The following is a 27,291-nucleotide window of genomic DNA, read 5'->3' on the forward strand; positions in this document are numbered from 1 at the left end:
TCTGTATTGGAGCCTGTTCACAATGGCCATCTAGTCAGGTCATAAATAGTTCTCTATTGGAGCCTGTTCACAATGGCCATCTAGTCAGGTCATAAATAGTTCTGTATTGGAGCCTGTTCACAATGGCCATCTAGTCCGGACATAAATAGTTCTGTATTGGAGCCTGTTCACAATGGCCATCTAGTGAGGTCATAAATAGTTCTGTATTGGAGCCTGTTCACGATGTCCATCTAGTCAGGTCATAAATAGTTCTGTATTGGAGCCTGTTCACGATTGCCATCTAGTCAGGTCATAAATAGTTCTGTATTGGATTCTGTTCACAATGGCCATCTAGTCAGGTCATAAATAGTTCTGTATTGGAGCCTGTTCACAATGGCCATCTATTCAGGTCATAAATAGTTCTGTATTGGAGCCTGTTCACAATGGCCATCTAGTCAGGTCATAAATAGTTCTGTATTGGAGCCTGTTCACAATGGCCATCTAGTCAGGTCCTAAATAGTTCTGTATTGGATTCTGTTCACAATGGCCATCTAGTCAGGTCATAAATAGTTCTGTATTGGAGCCTGTTCACAATGGCCATCTAGTGAGGTCATTAATAGGTCTGTATTGAAGAATGTTCACAATGGCCATCTAGTGAGGTCATAAATAGTTCTGTATTGGAGCCTGTTCACAATGGCCATCTAGTGAGGTCGTAAATAGTTCTGTATTGAAGAATGTTCACAATGGCCATCTAGTCAGGTCATAAATAGTTCTGTATTGGAGCCTGTTCACAATGGCCATCTAGTCAGGTCATAAATAGGTCTGTATTGGAGCCTGTTCACAATGGCCATCTAGTCAGGTCATAAATAGTTCTGTATTGGAGCCTGTTCACAATGGCCATCTAGTCAGGTCTTAAATAGTTCTGTATTGGAGCCTGTTCACAATGGCCATCTAGTCAGGTCATAAATAGTTCTGTATTTGAGCCTGTTCACAATGGCCATCTAGTCAGGTCATAAATAGTTCTGTATTGGAGCCTGTTCACAATGGCCATCTAGTCAGGTCATAAATAGTTCTGTATTGGAGCCTGTTCACAATGGCCATCTAGTCAGGTCATAAATAGTTCTGTATTGGAGCCTGTTCACAATGGCCATCTAGTCAGGTCATAAATAGTTCTGTATTGGAGCCTGTTCACAATGGCCATCTAGTCAGGTCATAAATAGTTCTGTATTGGAGCCTGTTCACAATGGCCATCTAGTCAGGTCATAAATAGTTCTGTATTGGAGCCTGTTCACAATGGCCATCTAGTGAGGTCATAAATAGTTCTGTATTGGAGCCTGTTCACAATGGCCATCTAGTCAGGTCATAAATAGTTCTGTATTGGAGCCTGTTCACAATGTCCATCTAGTGAGGTCATTAATAGGTCTGTATTGAAGAATGTTCACAATGGCCATCTAGTGAGGTCATAAATAGTTCTGTATTGGAGCCTGTTCACAATGTCCATCTAGTGAGCTCTAACTGTGTTCTTGATTCCCCTGACAGCCCATACACACAAAATGTATTCAAGTCACGTTGGATAAAAGTGTCTGCTAAATGGCATTTATTATTAAAGGTTTAAGTATAAAAGTTTAGTATAAAAGAGGTTTTGTAATTTACTGGTTCAGAATGTCACTATGGTACGTCTATTGAAATGTGGATGAATTAGGAGATGAGATTAATCCAATTATCTGTTTTATTTTTTACACAAAGACCGAGGGGGAGGAGAATATGATGGTGGATGTTGTTGGCTTGTAAGGCCGGGAGGTAGGGTTGTAGTGATTTAGTAGGGACACAACACATTTCAGGGTGTATGAAGGATCAGGTAGTGCTGCCGGGTGGATAAAGTGGAAGGAAATGGGTTTAACAGGAACATGTAATTAACAGGAAGGAAATGGGTTTAACAGGAAGGAAATGGGTTTAACAGTAACATGTAATTAACGGGAAGGAAATGGGTTTAACGGGAAGGAAATGGGTTTAACAGTAACATGTAATTAACAGGAAGGAAATGGGTTTAACAGGAAGGAAATGGGTTTAACAGGAACATGTAATTAACAGGCAGGAAATGGGTTTAACAGGAAGGAAATGGGTTTAACAGTAACATGTAATTAACAGGAAGGAAATGGGTTTAACAGGAAGGAAATGGGTTTAACAGTAACATGTAATTAACGGGAAGGAAATGGGTTTAACGGGAAGGAAATGGGTTTAACAGTAACATGTAATTAACAGGAAGGAAATGGGTTTAACAGGAAGGAAATGGGTTTAACAGGAACATGTAATTAACAGGCAGGAAATGGGTTTAACAGGAAGGAAATGGGTTTAACAGTAACATGTAATTAACAGGAAGGAAATGGGTTTAACAGGAAGGAAATGGGTTTAACAGGAAGGAAATGGGTTTAACAGTAACATGTAATTAACGGGAAGGAAATGGGTTTAACGGGAAGGAAATGGGTTTAACAGTAACATGTAATTAACAGGAAGGAAATGGGTTTAACAGGAAGGAAATGGGTTTAACAGTAACATGTAATTAACGGGAAGGAAATGGGTTTAACGGGAAGGAAATGGGTTTAACAGTAACATGTAATTAACAGGAAGGAAATGGGTTTAACAGGAAGGAAATGGGTTTAACAGGAACATGTAATTAACAGGAAGGAAATGGGTTTAACGGGAAGGAAATGGGTTTAACAGTAACATGTAATTAACAGGAAGGAAATGGGTTTAACAGGAAGCAAATGGGTTTAACAGGAACATGTAATTAACAGGAAGGAAATGGGTTTAACAGGAAGGAAATGGGTTTAACAGTAACATGTAATTAACAGGAAGGAAATGGGTTTAACAGGAAGGAAATAGGTTTAACAGGAAGGAAATGGGTTTAACAGTAACATGTAATTAACAGGAAGGAAATGGGTTTAACAGGAAGGAAATGGGTTTAACAGGAACATGTAATTAACGGGAAGGAAATGGGTTTAACAGGAAGGACATGGGTTTAACAGGAAGGAAATGGGTTTAACAGGAAGGAAATGGGTTTAACAGGAAGGAAATGGGTTTAACGGGAAGGAAATGGGTTTAACGGGAAGGAAATGGGTTTAACAGTAACATGTAATTAACAGGAAGGAAATGGGTTTAACAGGAAGGAAATGGGTTTAACAGGAAGGAAATGGGTTTAACAGTAACATGTAATTAACAGGAAGGAAATGGGTTTTAACAGTAACATGTAATTAACAGGAAGGAAATTGGTTTAACAGGAACATGTTATTAACAGGAAGGAAATGGGTTTAACAGTAACATGTAATTAACAGGAAGGAAATGGGTTTAACAGGAAGGAAATGGGTTTAACAGGAAGGACATGGGTTTAACAGGAACATGTAATTAACAGGAAGGAAATGGGTTTAACAGGAACATGTAATTAACAGGAAGGAAATGGGTTTAACAGGAAGGAAATGGGTTTAACAGTAACATGTAATTAACAGGAAGGAAATGGGTTTAACAGGAAGGAAATGGGTTTAACAGGAACATGTAATTAACAGGAAGGAAATGGGTTTAACAGTAACATGTAATTAACAGGAAGGAAATGGGTTTAACAGGAAGGAAATGGGTTTAACAGGAAGGAAATGGGTTTAACAGTAACATGTAATTAACAGGAAGGAAATGGGTTTAACAGTAACATGTAATTAACAGGAAGGAAATGGGTTTAACAGGAAGGAAATGGGTTTAACAGGAACATGTAATTAACAGGAAGGAAATGGGTTTAACAGTAACATGTAATTAACAGGAAGGAAATGGGTTTAACAGGAAGGAAATGGGTTTAACAGGAAGGAAATGGGTTTAACAGTAACATGTAATTAACAGGAAGGAAATGGGTTTAACAGGAAGGAAATGGGTTTAACAGGAACATGTAATTAACAGGAAGGAAATGGGTTTAACAGGAACATGTAATTAACAGGAAGGAAATGGGTTTAACAGTAACATGTAATTAACAGGAAGGAAATGGGTTTAACAGGAAGGAAATGGGTTTAACAGTAACATGTAATTAACAGGAAGGAAATGGGTTTAACAGGAAGGAAATGGGTTTAACAGTAACATGTAATTAACAGGAAGGAAATGGGTTTAACAGTAACATGTAATTAACAGGAAGGAAATGGGTTTAACAGGAAGGAAATGGGTTTAACGGGAACATGTAATTAACAGGAAGGAAATGGGTTTAACAGGAAGGAAATGGGTTTAATAGTAACAAGTAATTAACAGGAAAGAAATGGGTTTAACAGGAAGGAAATGGGTTTAACAGTAACATGTAATTAACAGGAAGGAAATGGGTTTAACAGTAACATGTAATTAACAGGAAGGAAATGGGTTTAACAGGAAGGAAATGGGTTTAACAGGAAGGAAATGGGTTTAACAGTAACATGTAATTAACAGGAAGGAAATGGGTTTAACAGGAAGGAAATGGGTTTAACAGGAAGGAAATGGGTTTAACAGGAACATGTAATTAACAGGAAGGAAATGGGTTTAACAGGAAGGAAATGGGTTTAACAGTAACATGTAATTAACAGGAAGGAAATGGGTTTAACAGGAAGGAAATGGGTTAAACAGTAACATGTAATTAACAGGAAGGAAATGGGTTTAACAGTAACATGTAATTAACAGGAAGGAAATGGGTTTAACAGTAACATGTAATTAACAGGAAGGGAATGGGTTTAACAGGAACATGTAATTAACAGGAAGGAAATGGGTTTAACAGGAAGGAAATTGGTTTAACAGGAAGGAAATGGGTTTAACAGGAACATGTAATTAACAGGAAGAAAATGGGTTTAACAGGAAGGAAATGGGTTTAACAGTAACATGTAATTAACAGGAAGGAAATAGGTTTAACAGTAACATGTAATTAACAGGAAGGAAATGGGTTTAACAGGAAGGAAATGGGTTTAACAGGAAGGAAATGGGTTTAACGGGAACATGTAATTAACAGGAAGGAAATGGGTTTAACAGGAAGGAAATGGGTTTAACAGTAACATGTAACTAACAGGAAGGAAATGGGTTTAACAGGAAGGAAATGGGTTTAACAGGAAGGAAATGGGTTTAACAGGAAGGAAATGGGTTTAACAGTAACACGTAATAAGCAGGACACTGACAAACATGAGCTGAAACAGTAGAGCACATGGCATAACAAACTGAGGACATGAATATCATCAAAGGGGTGTCATAACTAAGACTAGAAATGTGGAAGCATAATACATGTTTAGCAAGAGCACTTACATTTAAACACTCCCGTAATATAACAGAAAAAGTTTCCCGGGTTTTATTAGTCCGTAGATACGGGATATGCTTGGTATAACATCGTCCAACCTGCTTACCTGCAGGTTCCTTCTGGACAATACGACAACAATAAGAAATATAAGAATATGAACTTAAAGTAAATGGATCAGTATAATATAAAAACATTTTTAGCATAAGTATAATAGAGGAAATCACAATTTTATAGTCCCGAAAGCTGAGGAACATACGCACATCCAGGCACGTTTAGAAGGTTCCGGAGTAAGAAGCAAACTCGTGGAAAACAGAAAGGAAAATGGCACGCTGTTTAGCAATGAACCATAATCCCAACTCATGGTATTCCTACCCTGCATCAATCTGCACGTAGCTAACACACCAGGTTCAATGTTAACTAGCTAACATTAGGCTATAACTAGCGAAGCAAATGGCTCTGAGATGCGAATAATATTACTACACAGATCATACATGTAATGTTAGCTAGCCAGCCAGCTAACGTTAGCTGACAGTACTCTTTAACATGAAATGAATACGACTTTCTGACAAAATTTTGAAACGTGTCATATCTGAAAATGTAACAAGCTAGACTCAATTCAATTCAATTCAAGGGGCTTTATTGGCACGGGAAACATGTGTTAACATTGCCAAAGCAAGTGAGGTAGACAATACACAAAAGTGAAACAAACAATACAAATTAACAGTAAACATTACACATACAGAAGTTTCAAAACAATAAAGACATTACAAATGTCATATTATATATATACAGTGTTGTAACAATGTACAAATGGTTAAAGCACACAAGTTAAAATAAGTAAGCATAAATATGGGTTGTATTTACAATGGTGTTTGTTCTTCACTGGTTGCCCTTTTCTTGTGGCAACAGGTCACAAATCTTGCTGCTGTGATGGAACACTGTGGAATTTCACCCAGTAGATATGGGAGTTTATCAAAATTGGATTTGTTTTCGAATTCTTTGTGGATCTGTGTGATCTGAGGGAAATATGTGTCTCTAATATGGTCATACATTGGGCAGGAGGTTAGGAAGTGCAGCTCGGTTTCCACCTCATTTTGTGGGCAGTGTGCACATAGCCTGTCTTCTCTTGAGAGCCATGTCTGCCTACAGCGGCCTTTCTCAATAGCAAGGCTATGCTCACTGAGTCTGTACATAGTCAAAGCTTTCCTTAAGTTTGGGTCAGTCACAGTGGTCAGGTATTCTGCCACTGTGTACTCTCTGTTTAGGGCCAAATAGCATTCTAGTTTGCTCTGTTTTTTTGTTAATTCTTTCCAATGTGTCAAGTAATTATCTTTTTGTTTTCTCATGATTTGGTTGGGTCTAATTGTGCTGTTGTCCTGGGGCTCTGTGGGGTGTGTTTGTGTTTGTGAACAGAGCCCTAGGACCAGCTTGCTTAGGGGACTCTTCTCCAGGTTCATCTCTCTGTAGGTGATGGCTTTGTTATGGAAGGTTTGGGAATCGCTTCCTTTTAGGTGGTTGTAGAATTTAAAGTCTTTTTTCTGGATTTTGATAATTAGTGGGTATCGGCCTAATTCTGCTCTGCATGCATTATTTGGTGTTCTACGTTGTACATGGAGGATATTTTAGCAGAATTCTGCATGCAGAGTCTCAATTTGGTGTTTGCCCCATTTTGTGAAATCTTGGTTGGTGAGCGGACCCCAGACCTCACAACCATAAAGGGCGATAGGCTCTATGACTGATACAAGTATTTTTAGCCAGATCCTAATACTCTCTTACCCGTATACATGGATGGACGCTTCTCCCTCTATCACGGATGCCTTGGATGCCCTTAGTTTGAAGATGTAATCCAGAGACAGGTGTTCTATCCATCTCCTTAGCTATCAGACTCTAATTCCACTGATTTCAAAACTCGGTCCTCCAGAAAGTGGAGAGCAACACTAACGCAGTTATACTACGAGATATATATATGTTTTAAATATGCGTTAGACAGGATTACCTAGACATACTGACCAGCTCAAATAGATAGAAGCGGGCTGTATGGCAGACCAATCGGAACTCATCTCTCTGCATGTCCAGCCCACTCATTATCTCAACCAATCATGGCTAGCGGAAAGGTTGCTAGCTTTTTCCGTGGCTAAACCAACTAGGCTCCTAACTTAACATTTTTATTTGTATTTACAGATGGCATACAAGTTATTAAGTGAGAACAGGTGGCGTGGCCAAGCACCAATTAGTTCAACCAGGTCATCTGCAGAAGAGTGGTCGTCAAATACAATGTTAATGTGATATCCATTCCTTCATCTTGTCAGGTCGTTTTGAGGAGGAGTTTATCAAGATGAGGATGGAGAGACTTCAGGGCTGGATGTGTCGTATGTGTCGACATCCTGTCGTCTCCAACAGTGACGTCTTTCAACTCTTCCTCACGTACAGAGACGAGAAGGTACACACACATACACACACACATACACACACACATACACACACACATATATACACACACATATATACACACACACACATATATACACACACACACATATATACACACACATATACACACACACACACACACACATATACACACACATATATATATATATATACACACACACACATATACACACACACATATACACACACACACATATATACACACACACACATATATAAACACACACAAATATATACACACACACACACACACACACACACATACACACACACACATACACACACACATACACACACACATATACACACACACATATATACACACACACACACATATATACATACACACACACACACACACACATATATACACACACACACATATATACACACACACACATATACACACACACACACATATATACACACACACTCGTGCAGTCCCTCACTCTCTCTGTCTGTGTGTGGTCAGGAGTGGAAGACCGGGAAGAGGAGAGCAGAGAAGGATGAGTGTGTTGGACCAATGGTCTTCTCCACCATCGACCCTGAAGCTCCTGAGTTAGACATCATAGAAGTGTACGTATGGTAGATAGATACACACACACACACACATACACACACACACAGATTTCAGATGCGTATTTGACATTGGTTCTTATCTGGCTGTGTGTGTGTGTGTATGTATGTATGTATGTATGTATGTGTGTATGTGTGTGTGTGTGTGTGTGTGTGTGTGTGTGTGTGTGTGTGTGTGTGTGTGTGTGTGTGTGTGTGTGTGTGTGTGTGTGTGTGTGTGTGTGTGTAGGGAGCAGAAGTGTGAGTTGTTCAGTAGGTTCACTAAGGAGATGGATGATGGAGTTAAAGACCTGCTGAACGTTGGGAACATACACTGGAAACGCTGCACAGGCCGTGAGGAGCGCACACACACACACACACACACATACACTGGAAACGCTGCACAGGTAGTGAGGAACACACACACACACAAGGGACTCCCTTCCACCTACGCTCCTCTCTGAAAACTCCCTAGCTACATGTCCACACCCAGTCTCAACTCTAACCCTACTTTGTTAAAACTACAACTCCCTACTAGCCATACTTTGTTAAAACTACAACTCCCTCCTAGCCATACTTTGTTAAAACTACAACTCCCTCCTAGCCATACTTTGTTAAAACTACAACTCCCTCCTACCCATACTTTGTTAAAACTACAACTCCCTACTAGCCATACTTTGTTAAAACTACAACTCCCTCCTAGTCATACTTTGTTAAAACTACAACTCCCGCCTAGCAATACTTTGTTAAAACTACAACTCCCGCCTAGCCATACTTTGTTAAAACTACAACTCCCGCCTAGCCATACTTTGTTAAAACTACAACTCCCTCCTAGTCATACTTTGTTAAAACTACAACTCCCGCCTAGCAATACTTTGGTAAAACTACAACTCCCGCCTAGCCATACTTTGTTAAAACTACAACTCCCGCCTAGCCATACTTTGTTAAAACTACAACTCCCGCCTAGCCATACTTTGTTAAAACTACAACTCCCGCCTAGCAATACTTTGTTAAAACTACAACTCCCGCCTAGCAATACTTTGTTAAAACTACAACTCCCTCCTAGCCATACTTTGTTAAAACTACAACTCCCTCCTAGCCATACTTTGTTAAAACTACAACTCCCGCCTAGCCATACTTTGTTAAAACTACAACTCCCTCCTAGCAATACTTTGTTAAAACTACAACTCCCTCCTAGCCATACTTTGTTAAAACTACAACTCCCTCCAAGTCGTACTGCATTGAACCAGGTGTGTGTGATGTGTTCAGCTCTGCGTAAGGAGTACCAGAAGATTGGAAAAGCCTTTCAGAACCTGTCATCGGTCTTCAACACCAGTGGCTATACAGGTACTGACTGACTCCTATGAAGACTTACGCTCTGTGGTGCTGGCTGCTGTCATGGTACTGTCACTAAACTGTACACCATGATCAATTGGGTCTCTGTCGCGTGTGTGTGTGTGTGTGTGTGTGTGTGTGTGTGTGTGTGTGTGTGTGTGTGTGTGTGTGTGTGTGTGTGTGTGTGTGTGTGTGTGTGTGTGTGTGTGTGTGTGTGTGTGTGTGTGTGTGTGTGTGTGTGTGTGTGTGTGTGTGTGTGTGTGTGTGTGGTGTAGGAGAGGCCACACTCACAGATGCTCTCACAGCTGCAGGGAAAACATACGAGGAGATCTCACAGATCGTAGCTGAGCAGGTAACACACACACACACACACACACATAGATAACCTATGTTCTTCCTGTCCTTGAGGCGTTTCCTGTTCGTCTCTCTCCCTCCTTCCTTCCTTTTCAATACATTCTCTCTCTCTCTCCATCCAGCCCCCTCTTTCTCTCTCTCCCACTCTCTCTCTCTCTCTCTCTCTCTACTATCCACCCCCCTTCTCTCTCTCTCTCCCTCTACCTCTATCTCTCTCATTCTCTCCCTGTCTCCCACTCTCTCTCTCTCTCTCTCTCTACTATCCACCCCCCTTCTCTCTCTCTCTCCCTCTACCTCTATCTCTCTCATTCTCTCCCTGTCTCCCACTCTCTCTCTCTCTCTCTCTCTACTATCCACCCCCCTTCTCTCTCTCTCTACGTCTGACTCTCTCTCTCATTGTCTCTGAAGGTCGAACTACAGACCCTGAGTGAAAATAAACTGTTGTGATGTATATTTTTTCCAGCCGAGAAAAGACCTTCATTTCCTGATGGAAACCAACAACGAATACAAAGGGCTGCTAGGCTGCTTGCCTGATACTATCGGAGTACACAAGGTACACGACAGATACTACTCTACTACTGTCAAGTATTATTAAGTATTGTAGCCTGATACACGTCAGATCACAACTAAGTCGAAGCTGGTCCGTAACAGTAAAACCAATGGAATAGTCCTAAAAGTACACACTCCGCTCTCCAGGAGAGCTGGTTAAGCTAAATCAAGTGTGTCTGTCTGTCGTCTGTCTGTCTGTCTGTCTGTCTGTCTGTCTGTCTGTCTCTGTCTGTCTCTGTCTGTCTCTGTCTGTCTCTGTCTGTCTCTGTCTATCTGTGTAGGCGGCTATAGAGAAGGTGAGGGAAGGGGATAAGATGGTGGCAGCAGGGAAGATCACCACACAGGATAAAGTGACCATGGCCAAACGCACCAGCATCATGTGCTACTCACTACAAGGTAACACACACAGACACACACACACATGTTCACCTGTGTAACACAATCTCTTACCTGCCATCTGTGTTTCCATACAGCTGAGATGAACCACTTCCATAGCAACCGTATCTATGACTACAACAGAGTCATGCAGCTCTACCTGGAAGAACAGATCAGGTTCTATGAAACGGTAAGGGGGGGTAAGAGAGAGAGGGTTCTATGAAACGGTAAGGGGGGCAAGAGAGAGAGGGTTCTATGAAACGGTAAGGGGGGTAAGAGAGAGAGAGAGAGTTCTGTGAAACGGTAAGGCGGGTAAGAGAGAGAGTTCTATGAAACGGTAAGGGGGGTAAGAGAGAGAGAGAGTTCTATGAAACGGTAAGGGGGTAAGAGAGAGAGAGTTCTATGAAACGGTAAGGGGGTAAGAGAGAGAGGGTTCTATGAAACGGTAAGGGGGGTAAGAGAGAGAGGGTTCTATGAAACGGTAAGGGGGGTAAGAGATAGAGGGTTCTATGAAACGGTAAGGGGGGTTAGAGAGAGAGTTCTATGAAACGGTAAGGGGGGTAAGAGAGAGAGAGAGTTCTATGAAACGGTAAGGGGGGTAAGAGAGAGAGTTCTATGAAACAGTAAGGCGGGTAAGAGAGAGAGTTCTATGAAACGGTAAGGGGGGTAAGAGATAGAGGGTTCTATGAAACGGTAAGGGGGGGGCAAGAGAGAGAGAGTTCTATGAAACGGTAAGGGGGGTAAGAGATAGAGGGTTCTATGAAACGGTAAGGGGGGGTAAGAGAGAGAGGGTTCTATGAAACGGTAAGGGGGGTAAGAGAGAGGGGGTTCTATGAAACGGTAAGGGGGGTAAGAGAGAGGGGGTTCTATGAAACGGTAAGGGGGGTAAGAGAGAGGGGGTTCTATGAAACGGTAAGGGGGGGTAAGAGAGAGAGGGTTCTATGAAACGGTAAGGGGGGGTAAGAGAGAGAGGGTTCTATGAAACGGTAAGGGGGTAAGAGAGAGGGGGTTCTATGAAACGGTAAGGGGGGGTAAGAGAGAGAGGGTTCTATGAAACGGCAAGGGGGGTAAGAGAGAGAGTTCTATGAAACGGTAAAGGGGGCAAGAGAGAGAGTTCTATGAAACGGTAAGGGGGGTTAAGAGAGAGAGAGAGTTCTATGAAACGGTAAGGGGGGGTAAGAGAGAGAGAGTTCTATGAAACGGTAAGGGGGGGTACGAGAGAGAGTTCTATGAAACTGTAAGGGGGGGTAAGAGAGAGAGAGTTCTATGAAACGGTAAAGGGGGCAAGAGAGAGAGAGAGTTCTATGAAACGGTAAAGGGGGTAAGAGAGATAGAGGGTTCTATGAAACGGTAAGAGAGAGGGGGGGGTTATTGTGTTTCATGATGTTTTGAAAGAATCATATGTTTAGATTAGACATCATAGTTTTGAAAGACAGCCATATGCTCTATATCACACAAGTCTAAAGAGTAATACTGTAGATACATGCTCTGGTTAATGTAGTTATCTCCTGTTGCATGATGGTTAATGTCGTTTTCTTCTCATTGGTCAGATTGCTGAGAAGCTGAAGCAAACCCTGGGCCAGTTTACCAACCTTTAAAAGGAAACACACCTTGTTCTTCTCCCTTCTGCTTCGTGGACCAACAACTTTAAACAGGATGGACTGGGGTTCTGGATGATGTAGTTGGAAGACAGTGTCACCCTGTGCCTTTAACTGGACTGGTGTCTGGATGATGTAGTTGGAAGACAGTGTCACCCTGTGCCTTTAACTGGACTGGTGTCTGGATGATGTAGTTGGAAGACAGTGTCACCCTGTGCCTTTAACTGGACTGGTGTCTGGATGATGTAGTTGGAAGACAGTGTCACCCTGTGCCTTTTAATTAACTACACGAGGAGTTAAACATAATGATGTTATATTTTAATATTACAGTGCAGAACAATATGTTAAATGTTGTTTCATAACCCTCTAATTATGCAATATCTCTTTTATTTATAATATAGATATATGAAATGTTTATATTTAATGTTTACTTTGGTTGGATGTTTTCGCTTTGTTTTATTATTCTTATTCTGGATAATGTGATTTAGAGAGGGGAGAAAGAGAGAGAGAGAGAGAGAGAGAGAGAATAGAGGAGACAAAGAGAGAGAGAATAGAGGAGACAAAGAGAGAGAGAGAGAGAGAATGGGGGAGACAAAGCGAGAGAGAAAGGAAGAGAGGAGACAAAGAGAGAGAGAGGGGAAGAGAGGAGACAGTGAGAGAGAGAGGAAGAGAGATGAAGAGAGGGGAGACGGAGAAAGACCGAGACAGAAAGATCATGTGATGTCACATACTCTGCCACCCCATTCTCCTCCCCCTCAAGCAAGCACACTGCTGGCAGTGTTTTCCCTTCCTCCCTTCACACATACTCACGAAGCAATTTGACCACTCTGTATGCCCTCATGTATAGAACAACTCACACACTCCCCATGCAACACGAAAGATTGCTCATCCATCTATCTGAATTCTCTCTCTCAATTCAATTCAAGATGCTTTGTTGTCATGGGAAGCATACCTTAATTTTATCAAAGCAAGTAAAGTAGATAATAAACAAAAGTGAAATAAACAATAAATGAACAGTAAACATTACACTCACAAAAGTTCCACAGAGGTTCCATTTCAAATGTCATATTATGTCTATATACAGTGTTTTAACAATGTGCAAATAGTTAAAGTACACAAGGGAAAATAAATAAACCTGAATATGGGTTGTATTTACAATGGTGTTTGTTCTTTACAAGTGCAGGTCAGTCTCCACCTCATTTTGTGGGCAGTGTGCACATAGCCTGTCTTCTCTTGAGAGCCAGGTCTGCCTAGGGTGGCCTCTCAATAGCAAGGCTATGCTCACTGAGTCTGTACATAGTCAAAGCTTTCCTTAAGTTTGGGTAAGTCACAGTGGTCAGGTATTCTGCCACTGTGTACTCTCTGTTTAGGGCTAATAGCATTTTAGTTTGCTCATTTTTTTGTTAATTCTTTCCAATGTGTCAAGTAATTATCTTTTTGTTTTCTCATGATTTGGTTGGGTCTAATTGTGTTGCTGTCCTGGGACTCTGTGGGGTGTGTTTGTGAACAGAGCCCCAGGACCAGCTTGCTTAGGGGACTCTTCTTCAGGTTCATCTCTCTGTAGGTGATGGCTTTGTTATGGAAGGTTTGGGAATTGCTTCCTTTGTAGAATTTAACTGCTCTTTTCTGGATTTTGATAATTAGCGGGTATCGGCCTAATTCTACTCTGCGTGCGTTATTTGGTGTTTTACGTTGTACAAATGCATGCAGAGTCTCATTTGGATGTTTGTCCCATTTTGTGAATTCTTGGTTGGTGAGCGGACTCAGACTTCACAACCATAAAGGGCAATGGGTTCTATAACTGATTCAAGTATTTTTGGCCAGATCCTAATTGGAATGTCAAATTTTATGTTCCTTTTGATGGCATAGAAGGCCCTTCTTGCCTTGTCTCTCAGATCGTTCACAGATTTGTGGAAGTTACCTGAGGCGCTGACGTTTAGGCCGAGGTATGTATAGTTTTCTGTGTGCTCTAGGGTGTCTAGATGGAATTTGTATTTGTGGTCCTGGCAGCTGGACCTTTTTTGATCATTTATTTTTGTCTTACTGAGAATGACTGTCAGGGCCCAGATCTGACAGAATCTGTGCAGTAGATCTAGGTGCTGCTGTAGGCCCTCCTTGATTGGTGACAGAAGCACCAGATCATCAGCAAACAGTAGACATTTGACTTCAGATTCTAGTAGGGTGAGACCGGGTGCTGCAGACTGTTCTAGTGACTTCGCCAATTCGTTAATATATATGTTGAAGAGGGTATTAAGTATATTAAGTTCTGCTTTTCTGATGTATCAAATACTTATGTCATGCAATAAAATGCAAATGAATTACTTAAAAATCATACAATGTGATTTTCTGGATTTTTGTTTTAGATTCCGTCTCTAACAGTTGAAGTGTACCTATGATACCTCAGATGTCTCTCTCTGTGCTTGGAGAGTGAGGCTGTGCTTTTGAATTAGGACCAAATATGAAATAAACATTGATGAAGGGAACACGTTATCTATATTTGTGACTCGTTTCAGGACACTTGGTTCATGTCACACGTCACTACTTCACAGGAGAGGCATTTGAGCATAAACATACATTTTTTGATAGAAATGCCTTCTGAAACATGTCACCGTTAATGTGCCTTAATTAAAAACTTGTATGCCATCTGTAAATACAAAATAAAATGTTTTAAATTACGAGCCTATTTGGTTTGGGCTGGACGTGCCGAGAGGCACATGTAGCACGCTTCTGTCTCTAACATGTGATCTTTCATGTGCCTTAATAAATTACACGCCCAGTTGGTTTAGCCATGGAAAAAGACCATGATTGGCTGAGATAATGGATGGGTGGGACATGCTGAGAGATGAGTTGGGATTGGTCTGCCATGTAGCAGGCTTCTGTCTCCAACATGAGCTGCTCAGTATGTGTAGCTAATCCTTTCGATCACAGATTTTTTTGAACGATATCACAAATAACTGAAAAAGTGTTGCTAATGCTCTCCTCTTTCTGGAGAACGATCGTGCCCTGCTGACTCTCTCTAGGACTAAATTAAATCAGACAATGAGGAAATCGCTTTTTTTAGGTAAAAACATTTTAATTGAACCAGACATTGTAGAGTCTTCTGAAGTTGTCACGGAAGAAGTTGACCAAGTTTTGAAGTCAGTGTAATGCCCGGTGGAAGCACAGTCTGATAGCTTAAGGAGTAGCAGAATACTCTGGCATTTGATTGCAAATATTTTTTATTTCACCTTTATTTAACCAGGTAGGCAAATTGAGAACACGTTCTCATTTACAATTGCGACCTGGCCAAGATAAAGCAAAGCAGTTCGACACATACAACAACACATAGTTACACATGGAGTAAAACAAACATACAGTCAATAATACAGTGAAAATGGTGGCGAAGTAAATACAATATAGTAAGTAAAAAAAACACTGGAATGGTTGGTTTGCAGTGGAAGAAGGTGCAAAGTAGAGATAGAAATAATGGGGTGCAAAGGAGCAAAATAAATAAATACAGTAGGTAAAGAGGTAGTTGTTTGGGCTAAATTATAGATGGGCTATGTACAGGTGCAGTAATCTATGAGCTGCTCTGAAAGCTGGTGCTTAAAGCTAGTGAGGGAGATAAGTGTTTCCAGTTTCAGAGATTTTTGTAGTTCGTTCCAATCATTGGCAGCAGAGAACTGGAAGGAGAGGCGGCCAAAGGAAGAATTGGTTTTGGGGGTGACCAGAGAGATATACCTGCTGGAGCGCGTGCTACGGGTGGGCGTTGCTATGGTGACCAGCGAGCTGAGATAAGGGGGGACTTTACCTAGCAGGGTCTTGTAGATGACCTGGAGCCAGTGGGTTTGGCGACGAGTGTGAAGCGAGGGCCAGCCAACGAGAGCGTACAGGTCGCAGTGGTGGGTAGTATATGGGGCTTTGGTGACAAAACGGATGGCACTGTGATAGACTGCATCCAATTTATTGAGTAGGGTTTTGGAGGCTATTTTGTAAATGACATCACCGAAGTCGAGGATTGGTAGGATGGTCAGTTTTACAAGGGTATGTTTGGCAGCATGAGTGAAGGATGCTTTGTTGCGGAATAGGAAGCCGATTCTAGATTTAACTTTGGATTGGAGATGCTTGATGTGAGTCTGGAAGGAGAGTTTACAGTCTAACCAGACACCTAGGTATTTGTAGTTGTCCACATATTCTAAGTCAGAGCCGTCCAGAGTAGTGATGTTGGACAGGCGGGCAGGTGCAGGCAGCGATCGGTTGAAGAGCATGCATTTAGTTTTACTTGTATTTAAGAGCAATTGGAGGCCACGGAAGGAGAGTTGTATGGCATTGAAGCTCGCCTGGAGGGTTGTTAACACAGTGTCAAAAGAAGGGCCAGAAGTATACAGAATAGTGTCGTCTGCGTAGAGGTGGATCAGAGACTCACCAGCAGCAAGAGCGACATCATTGATGTATACAGAGAAGAGAGTCGGTCCAAGAATTGAACCCTGTGGCACCCCCATAGAGACTGCCAGAGGTCCGGACAACAGACCCTCCGATTTGACACACTGAACTCGATCAGAGAAGTAGTTGGTGAACCAGGCGAGGCAATCATTAGAGAAACCAAGGCTGTCGAGTCTGCCGATGAGGATGTGGTGATTGACAGAGTCAAAAGCCTTGGCCAGGTCAATGAATATGGCTGCACAGTACTGTTTCCTATCGATAGCGGTTAAGATATCGTTTATGACCTTGAGCGTGGCTGAGGTGCACCCATGACCAGCTCTGAAACCAGATTGCATAGCGGAGAAGGTATGGTGGGATTCGAGATGGTCGGTAATCTGTTTGTTGACTTGGCTTTCGAAGACCTTAGAAAGGCAGGGTAGGATAGATATAGGTCTGTAGCAGTTTGGGTCTAGAGTGTCTCCCCCTTTGAAGAGGGGGATAACCGCAGCTGCTTTCCAATCTTTGGGAATCTCAGACGACACGAAAGAGAGGTTGAAAAGGCTGGTAATAGGGGTGGCAACAATTTCAGCAGATAGTTTTAGAAAGAAAGGGTCCAGATTATCTAGCCCGGCTGATTTGTAAGGGTCCAGATTTTGCAGCTCTTTCAGAACATCAGCTGACTGTATTTGGGAGAAAGAGAAGTGGGGAAGGCTTGGGCGAGTAGCAGAGGGGAGGGCAGTGCTGTTGACCGGGGTAGGGGTAGCCAGGTGGAAAGCATGGCCAGCCGTAGAAAAATGCTTATTGAAATTCTCAATTATAGTGGATTTGTCGGTGGTGACAGTATTTCCTATCTTCAGTGCAGTTGGAAGCTGGGAGGAGGTGTTCTTATTCTCCATGGACTTTACAGTGTCCCAGAACTTTTTTGAGTTTGTGTTGCAGGAAGCACATTTCTGCTTGAAAAAGCTAGCCTTGGCTTTTCTAACTGCCTGTGTATACTGGTTTCTAGCTTCCCTGAAAAGGTGCATATCACGGGGGCTGTTCGATGCTAATGCAGAACGCCATAGGATGTTTTTCTGTTGGTTAAGGGCAGTCAGTTCAGGAGAGAACGGCTAAGGGCTATATCTGTTTCTGGTTCTAAATTTCTTGAATGGGGCACGCTTATTCAAGATGGTGAGGAAGGCATTTAAAAAAAATATCCAGGCATCCTCTACTGACGGGATGAGATCAATATCCTTCCCGGATACCTCGGCCAGGTCGATTAGAAAGGCCTGCTCGCTGAAGTGTTTCAGGGAGCGTTTGACAGTGATGAGTGGAGGTCGTTTGATCGCTGACCCATTACGGATACAGGCAATGAGGCAGTGATCGCTGAGATCTTGGTTGAAAACAGCAGAGGTGTATTTGGAGGGCAAGTTGGTTAGGATGATATCTATGAGGGTACCCGTGTTTACGGAATTGGGGTGATATCTGGTAGGTTCATTGATAATTTGTGTGAGATTGAGGGCATCAAGCTTAGATTGTAGGATGGCTGGGGTGTTAAGCATGTTCCAATTTAGGTCGCCTAGCAGCACAAGCTCTGAAGATAGATGGGGGGCAATCAGTTCACATATGGTGTCCAGAGCACAGCTGGGGGCAGAGGGTGGTCTATAGCAGGCGGCAACAGTGAGAGACTTGTTTTTAGAGAGGTGGATTTTTAAAAGTAGGAGTTCAAATTGTTTCGGAACAGACCTGGATAGTAAAACAGAACTCTGCAGGCAATCCTTGCAGTAGATTGCAACACCGCCCCCTTTGGCCGTTCTATCTTGTCTGAAAATCTTGTAGTTAGGGATGAAAATGTCAGAATTTTTGGTGGTCTTCCTAAGCCAGGATTCAGACACGGCTAAAACATCTGGGTTGGCAGAGTGTGCTAAAGCAGTGAACAAAACAAACTTAGGGAGGAGGCTTCTAATGTTAACATGCATGAAACCAAGGCTATTACGGTTACAGAAGTCATCAAAAGAGATCGCCTGGGGAATAGGAGTGGAGCTAGGTACTGCAGGGCCTGGATTCACCTCTACATCACCAGAGGAACAGAGGAGGAGTAGGATAAGGGTACGGCTAAAAGCTATGAGAATTGGTCGTTTAGAACGTCTAGAACAGAGAGTAAAAGGAAGTTTCTGGGGGCGATAAAATAGCTTCAAGGAATAATGTACAGACAAAGGTATGGTAGGATGTGAATACAGTGGAGGTAAACCTAGGTAATGAGTGATGATGAGAGAGATATTGTCTCTAGAAACATCATTGAAACCAGGTGATGTCATCGCATATGTGGGTGGTGGAACTGAGAGGTTTGAGATATAGTGAGCAGGGCTAGAGGCTCTACAGTGAAATAAGCCAATAAACACTAACCAGAACAGCAATGGACAAGGCATATTTACATTAAGGAGAGGCATGCTTAATCGAGTGATCATAAGGGTCCAGTGAGTAGAGGTTGTTTGGGGTCACGGCGATCCAGGCAGCTGGCCGGGTAGCTGGGTATCGGTAGCAAGATAACATAGGATGGAGGTCTGTTTTTTTTGTTGTTTTTTTTAATTATTATTATTATTATTTATTTTTTCACCTCATTCGTTTCCGTCGGTAGATTAGTGGGGTTCCGTGTGGTAGAGGGGATCGATCCAATTGGCAAAATAGATATAGTGACCCAAGAAAAAAAAGAAAAAAATTGTCCGGTATATTTATTTAGATAGCAGCCGATAAGACAGCTAGTAATTAGCAGATGGGTATTCAGAAACGTCGCAATGGAAAAGCCTGTTGAAACCACCTCGGACAATTACGTCGGCAGACCAGTCGTGATGGATCGGCGGGGCTCCGTGTCGGCAATAAAGGGTCCAGTCCAATTGGCAAAAGAGGTATTGTAGCCCAAGAATTTGCAGGTAGACCTCTTCGGCTAGACGGCAGATGGGCCTAGCTCGAGGCTAGCTCAAGGCTAACTGGTGCTTGTTTCGGGACAGAGGTATTAGCCAGTAGTAGCCACTTGGTTGCAGCTAGCTAGCGACGATGATCCGGTGTAATTGTCCAGAGCTTGCGTCAGGAATCCGGTGATGTGGTAGAGAAAAAGCAGTCCTATATTCTCTGGGTTGATATCGCGCCTGTAGACTGGCATGTATTGGCCCGAGCTGAAGCTGGCTGGTGTCCGAGTTAAGGGTGAAGACCGCAGCAGTGGCTAACTGACTACTAGCTAGTTATCTGGCTAGCTTCTGATTCGGGTTACGGTTCTAAAGTATAAAAAAAATAGCAGATCCGTACCGCATTGGGTGAGGCGGGTTGCGGGAATGTATATTCAGTTCCAAGATGGAAAGTGAAATTAAAATATATACCCAATGTATACAAAAAATACGAGGACTATTTACGCGGGACAAGACGGGACAAGACAAACACACGTCCGACTGCTACGCCATCTTGGACTCTAGATGTGGAAGGAGTTGAAGGAGTCGAAAAGAGAACACACAGAAGGCTTTTGTTTACCCGTGTCTGCGGATTACATCTTCAAACTAAGGGCATCCAAGGCATTCGTGACGGAGAGGAAGAAGCGTCCATCCATGTATATGGGTAAGAGAGTCTAGCTAACTACATTTTCAGATAGTATACATTTCTAATTATGTAAGAAAGTAATTTTCATTGCAAGTTAAAGCGTACTATTAGCTAGCTAGCTAGCTTACGTCAGCTGGCTTGCTCGCTAGCTAATGTTAAGTTGATGATCTGTGTAGTAATATTATTAGTACAGTATCTCAGAAAACCATTTGCATTGCTAGTTATAGCCTAATGTTAGCTAGCTAGCTAACATTGAAACTAGTTGGTTTCGAGCGCTGCCAGTTTGTTGGAGCTCCTGGGTGGTGCAGTGGTCTAAGGCATTTCAGTGCTAGAGGCATCACTACAGACCCTAGTTCGATCCCGGGCTGTATCACAACCGGACGTGAATTGGGAGTCCCATAGGGTGGCGCACATAGGGCAGTGTCGTCCGGGTTAGTGGAGGGTATGACCGGGGTAGGGCGTCACTGTAAATAAGAATTTGCTCTTAACTGACTTAGCTAGCTACATGTCAAACCCTCCACTAACACGGACGACACTGCCCTTTGTGCGCCACCCTATGGGACTCCCAATTCACGGCCGGTTGTGATACAGCCCGGGATCGAACTAGGGTCTGTAGTGATGCATGGTAGTAGCGTTGGGATTATGGTTCATTGTTTAGCTAGCTAGCTACATGTCTAAACAAAAGACTCCATAATGCAAGTAACCATTTCACTGTACCAACTATACCTCATGTATCCTGTGCATTTGACAAATACACTTTGATTTATGTGTTTACCAGAGACGGTAATGTGAAGATAACATGACCTGCACCAAAGTAAAATTAGGATATAACGTTAAGCCTATAGTCATGTAGAATGCCCTGCTTTTATGTCATCACAACCGTGAGCTATTTTCTGTAATTTGCTCGACATTAACTTGTAAATAATGATCTTGTTGCGAGTTTTATTTTCCTGTAATAATGAATACAAATTTGCTAAAGTGAAGACATTGTCTGCTATAATATGGTGATTATATCAACTGAATAGCCAGCTAATTTAACGTTAGCTAGCTAGCTAACGAGCTAGAAACGAACAAAAACATGGTTTAGAAAGTTGCTTTTAGTGCCTTGCAAAAGAATTCATCCCCCTTGTTGTTTTTCCTATGTTGTTGCATTACAACCTGTAATTTAAATAGATTTTTATTTGAATTTCATGTAATGGACATACACAAAATAGTCAAAATCGATGAAGTGAGATAACACTGAAACTATTCTTTGTATAGCTGTGTATGCATGGGCTTGGTCTCATGAGTAGAAGGTAATGACGTAGGCAGTATAAAATAACTTGGACTCTTTACTATTTTGCGGAACTTACTAGGAAACATGCGTGCTATGTTCCCTTTGTCAACTTCTGTCTGTAATTGCATTCATAAATGAATGATTGATTTACTTAAAGATATTGTCTGAATGCTAATTTCACCAATAAGCAAATGATGAACAAGGAACGAACCCCAACACTATGAAACCCCTACATAAGATCTGGTGCAACCAATTACCTTCAGAAGTCACATAATTAGTTAAATAAAGTCCACATGTATGCAATCTAAATGTCACATGATCTCAGTATATATACACCTGTTCTGAAAGGCCCAGAGTCTGCAACACCACTAAGCAAGGGGCACCACCAAGCAAGCTGCACCTTGAAGACCACGGAGCTCTCCAAACTTGTCAGGGACAAAGTTGTGGAGAAATACAGATCAGGGTTTGGTTATAAAAAAATATCTGAAACTTTGAACATCCCACGGAGCACTATTAAATCCATTATTAAAAAATGTAAAGAATATGGCACCACAACAAACCTACCAAGAGAGGGCCGCCCATCAAAACTCATGGACCAGGCAAGGAGGGCATTAATCAGAGAGGCAACAAAGAGACCAAAGATAATCCTGAAGGAGCTGCAAAGCTCCACGGCGGAGATTGGAGCATCTGTCCATAGGACCATTTTAAGCCGTACAATCCACAGAGCTGGGCTTTATGCTAAATACAGGGAAATTCTTGAGGGAAACCTGTTTCAGTCTACCAGAGATTGAGACTGGGACGGAGGTTCACCTTCCAGCAGGACAATGACCCTAAGCATATTGCTAAAGCAACACTCGAGTGGTTTAACCTGTCTAGGATGAGTGTGCCGCTAGCGGCACTCCCCCCCCACCCCCACTGAAAAACCAGTGCCGCGAAATTCAAAAATTTTTTTTTTTTAAATATTTAACTTTCACACATTAAAGTCCAATACAGCTAATGAAAGACACAGATCTTGTGAATCCAGTCAACATGTCCGATTTTTAAAATGTTTTACAGGGAAGACACAATATGTAAAGATGTACATCTATTACCTAAAAACACATTAGCATAATCCACCATCTTTTATTTGTCCACCAACACCAGTAGCTATCACCAATTCGGCTAAACTAAGATATTTATAGCCCCTAACCAAGAAAAAAACTCATCAGATGACAGTCTGATAACATATTTATGGTATGGGATAGGTTTTGTTAGAAAAAAGTGCATATTTCAGGTAGATGGCATAGGTTACAATTGCACCCACCGTCACAAATGGACTAGAATAATTACTATGAGCAACGTGTTTACCTACTTACTAATCATCAAACATTTCGTAAAAATACACAGCATACACTAATCGAAAGACACAGATCCTGTGAATACAGACAATATTTCAGATTTTCTAAGTGTCTTACAGCGAAAACACAATAAATCGTTATATTAGCATAGCACATAGCACATAGCAGCCCAGCATTGATTCTAGCCAAAGTGGGCGATAACGTCAACATCGCCAAAAATATATTAATTTTTTCACTAACCTTCTCAGAATTCTTCAGATGACACTCCTGTAACATCATATTACACAATCCATATAGAGTTTGATCGAAAATGTTTATATTTAGCCACCAAAATCATGGTTAGACAATGTGAAATGTAGCTCAGCTGGTCAGAAAATGTCCTTGCGCCACTTAGACAGTGATCTACTCTTATACATAAATACTCATAAACGTGACTAAAAAATATAGGGTGGACAGGGATTGATAGACAATTTAATTCTTAATACAATTGCGGAATTACATTTTTTAATTTATCCTTACTTTTCAATACAGTTTGCGCCAAGCGAAGCTACGTCAAAAAACATGGCGTCCTAAGCCACTAAAATTTTTCGACAGAAACACGATTTATCATAATAAAAATGTCCTACTTTGAGCTGTTCTTCCATCAGTATCTTGGGCAAAGGATCCTTTCTTGGGAGTAATCGTCTTTTGGTGGAAAGCTGTCCTCTTGCCATGTGGAAATGCCAACTGCGTTCGGGATGAACTGAAAGCGTGCCCAGCTATTCACAGCGTTAAAGAAATAAATGTCCCAAAATCGCACTAAACGGATATAAATTGCTATAAAACGCTTTAAATTAACTACCTTATGATGTTTTTAACTCCTATAACGAGTAAAAACATGACCGGAAAAATATAACAGGCTAAACTAACGCTTGGAAAAATAGCAGGTCGATGTCCTCCACGCGCATTACGCAGCAAGAAAAGAGTTCCTACCTACAGGGTTTTTTTATTTATAGGGCCTGTGAACGCGCAATCGACCCCATTGAAATCGTCATCACGTAAAGGCATCCAGGGGAAGACGTAAGCAGTGTCCGTATAGTCATAGCAAAAACAGTGCCCTTTTAACTGACTCCAGAACAGTGGCCAAAATTTCTGAAATCTGACTCCATGTCAGGGAAATTGCTGTAGAATGGGCTCTGTTCCACTTAGAGACAAAATTTCAACTCCTATAGAAACTATAGACTGTTTTCTATCCAATAATAATAATAATATGCATATTGTACGATCAAGGATTTTGTGGGAAGCCGTTTCAAAAATTACACGATTAGCATAAATAGTCTCAACAGCGCCCCCATCCTCAACAGGTTAAGGGGAAACATTTAAATGTCTTGGAATGGCCTAGTCAAAGCCCAGACCTCAATCCAATTGAGAATCTGTGGTATGACTTAAAGATTGCTGTACACCAGCGGAAACCATCCAACTTGAAGGAGCTGGAGCAGTTTTTCCTTAAAGAATGGGCAAAAATCTCAGTGGCTAGATGTGCCAAAATTATAGAGACATACCCCAAGAGACTTGCAGCTGTAATTGCTGCAAAAGGTGTCTCGACAAAGTATTGACTTTGGGGGGGTGAATAGTTATGCACGCTCAACTAACGTTTTTTGGTCTTATTTCTTGTTTGTTTCACAATAAAAAATATTTTGCATCTTCAAAGTGGTAGGCATGTTGTGTAAATCAAATGATACAATCCCCCCCCAAAAAAATCTATTTTAATTCCAGGTTGTAAGGCAACAAAATAGGAAAAATTCCAATGGGGGTGAATGCTTTCATAAGCCACTGTATACTAAATCCATCGTTAAATGGATGGGTTTATTGCTGTTAAAATACACCAGTTATGCTATTTTGGACCACCAGTCGTTTTTGTGTTTTATACTTTTTTTTAACAACGACAAGTCTGTCGAATGACAATAGAATGTTTATGATGTCACAGTGACAACTGTCTACAGGCATATCGATAGACGTAATATAAACCAGCCTTTAGTCTTGAAATCTTTGGTTGTTTAGTACAGTACCGTGTACTCACTCGGTTTAATACACTACCGTACTCTCTGTTTAGCACATGGCCTCACATGTGAATCCTTAAAGAGATGGGTGGGGCTTAGGCTTAAGAGGGTTTGAACGATGCTGAATGGGTTTAGACAAAGAAGAGCCCTCCAGTAGGTGTACCAAAAACATTCAAGGGTCATTTTCTCAAAAGTAGAATTACAAGTTTATCAACTTTCAAAGCAGAATTACTTTCCCCATTGTTCCTCAACTGTAGTGTATGATATCCCATTTTCTAGCTCTGAGTCTCTACTTTTATCCAATGTAAAAAACACAATTTCAAATTTTGCTACATAAGATCGAGCCGGTCGGTCACATTTAGAATGTTCCCTGATGTTCTCCAGCACTCTGATTCATACGAAAGGGTTAGGGCGCCTTGGTGAACATTGCCTTTAAAAGTTAGATCGCTAAAAAAGCACTTTGGGAAATGAGTCCCAGTCTAAAAGTCTTTAGCAGTAAACAGCAGGGAAATTATTTGCATGCAATACAATCGCCAGTTGCAGTATTCCAAACCCCTTTCCATTTCAGATGTTATGGTCATTTAGCCAAAACTTTGTGTTGCGAGAGCTTGTCACCCATAATGTACTGTTCTTTTTGCCATAAAGTCATGAACAACATATAAATGAATATGTAATGTTCTCAACCTGTACATCTACATTTTTATTTATACTTCCTCTACTCTGCAGTTGTTACTTTGCTTCAACATGGGGCTGCTGTGTTGACTTTCCAGGAACATATCCGGAACATTCCTGTCATAGAATGAGGAATGAGAGGTTCTATCCTTATGGCAACCTCAGGGAAACGTCTGCCTCTGTTCCAGGAAGGAATGTTCAGTATGATGGGTTACTAGTGATTGGGGGATGCAGTGTCAGTGATTTAGTTTTCCTGCTTGGTTGGCTCAGAAATGGATGTTAAATAGATTTGTTTCTGTTTGTGTGTGTGTGTTAGTACTATTGTGTGTGTGTGTGTGTTTGTGCTACAGTGTGTTGGGAAGGTCAGCAGTGCAGCCCTGGTAGGAAACTGGCCGGTGAACTATGACCTTATAACAGGAAGTAGTGGAAGTGAAGAGAGCATCTCCTCCAAATCTGACTGAGCAGGGTTTTATAAAATACATAATTCAGCTTCACACACACACACACACACACACACACACACACACACACACACACACACACACACACACACACACACACACACACACACACACACACACACTCACACACACACACCTTCTTAGACAGTCATAAGCTTCTGAGTACATGTATAATGCTTTTAATTGTAATGTCAATTTTTATATTCCCTCTCTCGCTCTCATTCACTGCCTTCACACCTTGACTTTTTCCACATTGTTACGTTACAGCCTTAATCTAAAATTGATTAAATGTTGTAAATGACTATTGTAGCTGGAAACGACAGATATTTAATGGAATATCTGCAGCCCATTATCAGCGACCATCACTCCTGTGTTCCAATGGCACGTTGTGTTAGCTAATCCAAGTTTATCATTTTAAAAGGTCAAGTGATCATTAGAAACCCCTTTTGCAATTATGTTAGTACAGCTGAAAATTGTTGTTCTGATTTAAAGAAGCAATAAAACTGTCCTTTAGACTAGTTGAGTATCTGGAGCATCAGCATTTCTGGGTTCGATTACAGGCTCAAAATGGCCAGAAAAAAAGAACTTTCGTCAGTCTATTCTTGTTCTGAGAAATGAAGGCTATTCGAATGCGAGAAATTGCCAAGAAACTGAAGATCCCGTACAACGCTCCCTTCACAGAACAGCGCAAACTGGCTCTAACCAGAATAGAAAGAGGAGTGGGAGGCCCCGGTGCACAACTGAGCAAGAGGACAAGGACATTAGAGTGTCTAGTTTGAGAAACAGATACCTCAAAAGTCCTCAACTGGCAGCTTCATTAAATAGTACCCACAAAACACCAGTCTCAACATCAACAGAGAAGAGGCGATTCCAGGATTATGGCCTTCTAGGCAGAGTTGCAAAGAAAAAGCCATATCTCAGACTGGCCAATAAAAATAAAAGATTAAGATGGGCAAATGAACACAGACGCTGGACAGAGGAAAATTGGAAAAAAAGTGTTATGGACAGACGAATCTAACTGAGGTTTTCGGATCACAAAAAAGAACATTCGGGAGACACAGAAA

General features: G+C 41.5%; 1 protein-coding gene across 1 annotated transcript in view; it reads left to right on the forward strand.

Annotated features, from left to right (window-relative positions):
• snx9a (sorting nexin 9a) overlaps positions 1-15,149 on the forward strand; it is a 31,897-nt gene extending 16,748 nt beyond the window's left edge. Inside the window, exons 10-18 of the mRNA XM_055865524.1 lie at positions 7,567-7,697; positions 8,181-8,284; positions 8,514-8,617; positions 9,533-9,610; positions 9,874-9,950; positions 10,416-10,505; positions 10,783-10,897; positions 10,975-11,066; positions 12,427-15,149. Coding sequence (XP_055721499.1) covers positions 7,567-7,697; positions 8,181-8,284; positions 8,514-8,617; positions 9,533-9,610; positions 9,874-9,950; positions 10,416-10,505; positions 10,783-10,897; positions 10,975-11,066; positions 12,427-12,474 — 839 coding nt within the window. The 3' untranslated portion in view covers positions 12,475-15,149. The remainder of the gene's footprint in view (positions 1-7,566; positions 7,698-8,180; positions 8,285-8,513; positions 8,618-9,532; positions 9,611-9,873; positions 9,951-10,415; positions 10,506-10,782; positions 10,898-10,974; positions 11,067-12,426) is intronic.
• The last annotated feature ends 12,142 nt before the right edge of the window (positions 15,150-27,291 follow it).

This window comes from Salvelinus fontinalis, chromosome 16 (assembly GCF_029448725.1).
Source record: "Salvelinus fontinalis isolate EN_2023a chromosome 16, ASM2944872v1, whole genome shotgun sequence".
NCBI classification, from domain to species: domain Eukaryota; kingdom Metazoa; phylum Chordata; class Actinopteri; order Salmoniformes; family Salmonidae; genus Salvelinus; species Salvelinus fontinalis.